The following is a 6,071-nucleotide window of genomic DNA, read 5'->3' as shown; positions in this document are numbered from 1 at the left end:
TTTCGAGTGAAAGCTACAGCGGTATCCGTGCACTTGCAGATTTATCTATGTGCATCTTAAATATACCAACATAGGCTATTCACCCCCTCTAGCCATATTAGGACCTTTCAAGTGGTATTGGAGCCATGGTCACTGTTTAATCAAGGCTTAACAACCTTTGGTGTCAAAAGATGGCTGAAGTTATGTTCAACCATGTGGGGGCAAACCACCATTGTTTGATGGCACAAGCTATTGGAAAAGAAAGATGAAGATGTATCTTGGTTCAATCAATGATCAAATGTGAGATGTGACTGAGAATGACTATGTGATTGTTGATCCCACCAACCTCACCAATAATGACAAGGCCAACAAGCAATGCAATACAATTGCTCTCAACACCATCTACAAAGGTGTTTGAGCAAATCGAGGATCTTGATAGAGCTAGTGAGGTGTGGAAGAGATTGGAGGAGACCTATGAGGGCACACCAGCGGTCAAGAGTGCCAAGCTATACATCCTCAAGGACAAGTTGACAAGCTTCAAGATGAAGGATGATGAGAGCATTCTGAAGATGTTCCATAGATTGCAAGTAATTGTCAATGATTTGAAGGGCCTAGGTGAGAAGATAAATGATGATGATATCTCTCACCGGTTCTTGATGTGCTTACCTCCAAGACATGAGATGTTGAGAATGCTTATCATAAGAGGAGGATTGAAGCAATTAACCCCTAACCAAGTACTAGGTGATGTCATGATACAAGAGACATACTGTGTGGAAAGGGAGGGGGTTGACAAGGATGAGAAGAAGGAAGATGAAGACAAGAAGAAGAGTGTGGCATTCAAGGCTAGCACCTTATCAAAGAGCAAGGGCAAAGAAAAGAAAGAATCAAGTGATTACGAAGATGCTAGTGATATTGTTGATGAGGCTATGGCACTCTTTGTGTGCAAGTTTGGCAAGTTCATAAAGAAGGGTTATGGTGCAAGAAAGAGAAGAGATAACAACAAGAGCAAAGATTATGTGAGAAGATGCTACAAGTGTAACATCATGTTGTAGAGGATTGTGCCTTAATAGTGACAATGATGAGGATGAGAACAAGGATAAGAAGGAAAAGAAAGAGAAGGAGAGGAAAATGACATTCCAAAAGAAGAACAAGGGTGGTGGCTATGTAGTGACATGGAATAGTGATGTCTCTTCGGATGAAGATGATTCTAGTGATGATGAGAATACATCCAAGAAGAAGGCACTAGCTAGCATCGCCATTAACAACAAGCCTTCTCTCTTCGACACTCCATCGTGCTTCATGGCTAAGTCCACTAAGATACAAAATGATGAGAGTGATAGTGATGAGGAGGTAGATCTCATAGACATGCTAGAGCAAGCTCATGAATGTCTTGAGATGAAGAGGAAGGAGTGCAAAGAATTGAGGAAAGAGCTAAAAGCTCTCAAGCAATCCTTTGATGAGCTAAATGCTTCTCTTGAGAGTCTAAAGGAAGACCATGAGGAGCTTTGCAATGTAATAGAACCATCCAATTTATAAGAGCACAAGTACAATGGCAGCCCGTGAAGCGGTCGCACTTTCATACTTGAGCCCATATAAACCCGGTAGTCCGTTTGAGTACCACAAAGGGTCTTGATTCATCGCCATCATATAACAAAGATTGTACATGATTCAACATACATGCCACATATTACATAGAGTTCACAAGTACATTACCATCCATCAAAGTACAATTAAAAGTTTTTACAACCCAAATTCAAATAAAGTAGTAGTAGCAGAAGCAAAGGTATTTTTCAAATTAACATCTCGCACCATTGTTCAAATACTTGCCTGTTTGTGATCACATCCCACAAAAGCATGATAGATTATATATATAGAAGCACCATGCCCATGGACTACTCCTCGTCCATGGTGGGATAGAAGCGGTTCTTACAATATCCATGATGTACTATGTTATCTACAACATGTGGGAAATAAACCCTGAGTACGAGAAGGTACACAGTTAGACTTACCCGTCATAAACCAAAAATAAAGTGACTCCAAGGGTCATATAAGGCTTTATAAGTGGAGTTAGATTGACAACATTTTGCATAAAAAGCCACTAATGAAGCTATACATTTTATAATTCGGTCATCAAGTTAATTATAGCTATTCATCTCTAGATTAGCAACTAACCTGTGCCAAACATGTGGTATATCATTTAGTAGCATAACAATAGTAACCATAGATGGTGTACTAATTCCATGTTCATCATAACCATCAAATTCCATAGTTCAATTACTATGATGTTGGAGCTAGTCAAGTTTCTAACTATCCGAGAGAGATGGCGATTCGAATCGGTTGCAACTAGCTGGGCAGTATTCCTAACACAAACCTAGGTCTACCAGCCATGGTAGCCTTAGGTCACCTTTGGTACAACTCAGGTCCACATTTCATGGGTTCGATCAGTGTCATAGAATCAGGCACAACTAGCTACCAGGATGTTTAGGCCCAGCCTACCCTTTGGCTCATGTCTAGATCCCCGCACATCCTAATAGAACGAGGCCTCACCTGAGTTGATCTACTCAGCTTCACGGTCAGAACGAGTTAATCGATCAGCTAAGTTAGAGGCATGTGTTCAATCTCGACAGAAGTGCCATCAATGGTATGGTCCCTAATCGACATGGATGGGACCATTGCATATAAGTTCCCACCTAGTATCCACTTAATAACATCCCATGGTTATTTTCCACGATAGCAAATATAGCCAACCGTGCTCTGGTATCCACCTATATCTCGCAGGTGACAGGAAATCACCTGACTTCTACTAGTCTAAGCATGGCTAAGCATATGTTTGATCCTGGACCTACATAGGGTTTAAGGTATATTTCTAGACAAGGTAGTTCTATGCATCAAGTGTTTCCAACCAACACTTATAACCTAATGCATCAAACATAAAGGACTCAAGTAATATTTGTAAAAACATAGGAGGCTTAGAATACTCCGAGGCTTGCCTTTCAGAAAGGAGGTAGGCCTGTGATCGGGGCACTCCGGTAATTCCTGAGGAGACTTCTCCTCGCTTTCGGGAGCTACCTACTGTGGTGCCCCCTGATTCTTCTCCTCCTCCGCCTCGAACTCCAAGAGTGTGATTCCTTCTGGTGATCCTATATGCATGAGCGCAAAATAAGATACAAGAATGCACAGGTAATGATCTAGATGATATGATATGATGCATAAACATAAATGTCCTTAACAACAAGGTATTAGAGTGATAACAAGATTAACTTTCTTTTACCGAGTAGGTGCATATCTCCTGTCTAGTAACTAAATAAACATCCATTTAAAGCATTTTCTAGACTACAAGACAACAGCTATTTGTTTTGACCATAACTGGAGTTTTATACACCCAAATAACATGATCTTGGACTTTATAGAAATGTTATAAAATTGCCTTCAACTTTCTTGTAATCATCTTAAGGCGATTCAATAGTTAACCAGGTCAAACAATTCAATCTTTCAGATCTGTCCAGAGGACAAGCAAATCTGATAGCACACTTCTAACAGCTATAACTCTTAAACCATTAGGCCTACAACCATGAAATTTTTGGACATGACAAATGATTAAGTTATCTAAAACTTTGTTATTAACCAAATTCACACCAAACTTCATCTTCCATATGAAAACACCATGACAACAGAAACTATACATACAGTCATCCAATTGAATTATAGAGCTAGGATTAACTAGTTGCCTATAACCAATAAATTCAGAGCACAACTACTAATATCAACAGATCATACGCATCACAAGAACCATAGAAAACATCAAGGTTAAGCCCAAATAAATTGTTTGTATTCATTTATTAATTTCCTTGTATAATAAGGTGATTTAGAGGATAAATACTTCTATGCACAATAAATTCTGAGAAAATTACAATAGCCCACACATGCCTCCAATAGTCCACTATAAAATTTTCATGCCATGTTGGCAAATTTATCAACCCCTACAAAATGGCAAGTTGCATAGGCTTATAATAGCATAAATGGTTTAGCCTAGTGAAAGTGTCAAACAATAGATTTCTTATTTTTCTTAATTTCAGCATGCACAAGAACACTGTGTAAATAATTTCATGCTCATAAGTTACATATAGTTACTCCAACTAATTTCACCAAAAACTAGCATTTAATTAAATTTAAATAGCAAGATCATATTCCAAGCATGCTTACCATAGGTTCAACATTTTTACTATCTAAAGCATGTCAACACAAGACCAACAAAATGGGAATCACATTTTTAGCACCTCCCTAGCTCAAGTTATGCATTTTACAGGATAAAGGCCATTTTAAAAGCACTTAATCAACTTAATTGAATTCACACAGAAAACTACTCCAAACAACATGTTTCATATTTTTTATAAAATAGTACATTTCATGATGAATCCAACAAAATTTGGATCACATCATTTAGACGCACCTAGCTCAAGATATCATTTTTGCAAGATGGCATTCAAATCTGAAAAGCAAATAAAGAAAAAAAAATCAAATTTCCAACCGAGAGCTACAGCTAGGTACACCCGGTCCAATGCACCCACTACAGCTGACAGAAGGGGCCAATAGGTTAATGTGACCCCACATGTCATACACACAAAAGTAGGGCGGCACTTTGACTGGTCATAGCTCATCGATGGCATGGTCTCTCGCGGTATGGTCACCACCGTTAGCTTTGCCCCGCCATCCCGTAGCCAGCGACGTAGATGGTTGGACCTAATACGGCCTCTAGCTAGGGCGACAGCACTACATAGTGGACAGTGGTGTGGAATGGCGGCACTCTAGCCATGACAAGCTCAGGCGAGGTTGTCTACAGGTTTAGGGTGACGTAGCAGAGATCTAGGGTTAGGATAGAGCCATGGTGGAGCGACGGTGAGGTCCAGCCACGTGCATGGTGTCACAGCAGCGAGAGGCCACGTTCTAGCACTGACGTGTTGGTATTGGCTAAAAGCCAGCGGTGTGAGCTAGACCTAGTCCTAGGCTATCCCTAACGCAAGAAGAGAGAAAACAAGAGAGCTCGGTGGTGCTCTAGTGATGGCCACGGCAATGGTAAACTTGTCCTAAGGCTTTAGCTAGGCTCGATTGACGCACCTTGTGGCTTGGGAAGGTGGAGTGGCTCATGGAAGAGGTATGGGCATGGTGGATTGGGTGGTGGTGCTGCTTCTCAGGCTTGGGCTACTTCAATGTGTTGTTGGATAAAGCTGATTCAATGTGTTGTTGGATAAAACTCTTTCCTTAGGCTTGGGCTACTTCAATGTGTTGTTGGATAATACACACTTGTTCTTCAGTTTTTTTAACAAAATCAATAGCGTAGTAATTCCTTTCCCCAGACTTAACCTAGTTCAAAGGAGTTCTACATTTTTGGCCATAAAGTGCTTCAAAAGGAGCCATCTTGATACTCTCTTGATAACTATTATTGTAAGAGAATTCCGCGAGAGGTAACCACTTCTCCCACGATCGCTTGAAGGATATAACACAAGCTCTCAACATATCTTCCAAGATCTGGTTCACTTGCTCAGTCTACCTAGAGGTTTCTGGATGGTATGCTAAACTTTTGATTAGTTTAGTTCCCAAAGCCTTGTGCAATTGTTCCAAAAAACAAGCTATAAACTGTGGTCCTCGATCTAAGATTATGGTCCTTGGTACCCCATGTAGCCTTATGATCTAAGAAACATACAACTCAACATACTTCCCAGCGTGATACTTTGTGTTAACCGGTACAAAATGTGCCGACTTGGTGAGGCAATCTACAATGACACATATAGAATTGTGACCTTGTTGTGTCTGTAGGAGGCCTGTAATAAAGTCCATACTTATTTCCTCCCATTTCTAGCCTAGAATGGACAATGGCTAGAGCGGTCCACTAGGTTTCAGATGATCTGCCTTCACTCGGCTATAGACATCACACCTAGCAATGTTGGCTACAATTTCCTTCTTCATCTTTGTCCATCAAAAATAGGTTTTCAAATCTTGATACATTTTGCTACTACCCGGATGGATAGATAACTTGGATGAATGAGCTCCATCTAAAATTTGATTTCTAAGTTCATGGTCTTTTGGTACCACAA

General features: G+C 40.2%; 1 protein-coding gene across 1 annotated transcript; it reads left to right on the top strand.

The window, feature by feature from the left end:
* Window positions 1–521: 521 nt before the first annotated feature.
* Window positions 522–1,515, top strand: LOC136469908 (uncharacterized). The gene is made up of 3 exons (XM_066467927.1): window positions 522–637; window positions 758–934; window positions 1,032–1,515. The coding sequence occupies exons 1-3, from the start codon at window positions 522–524 to the stop codon at window positions 1,513–1,515; spliced, it is 777 nt and encodes a 258-aa protein (XP_066324024.1).
* The last annotated feature ends 4,556 nt before the right edge of the window (window positions 1,516–6,071 follow it).

Source organism: Miscanthus floridulus, chromosome 8, assembly GCF_019320115.1.
Source record: "Miscanthus floridulus cultivar M001 chromosome 8, ASM1932011v1, whole genome shotgun sequence".
NCBI classification, from domain to species: Eukaryota; Viridiplantae; Streptophyta; class Magnoliopsida; order Poales; family Poaceae; genus Miscanthus; species Miscanthus floridulus.
Note: the sequence above shows the minus strand (reverse complement) of the source record. Positions and strands in the feature narration are given on the sequence as shown.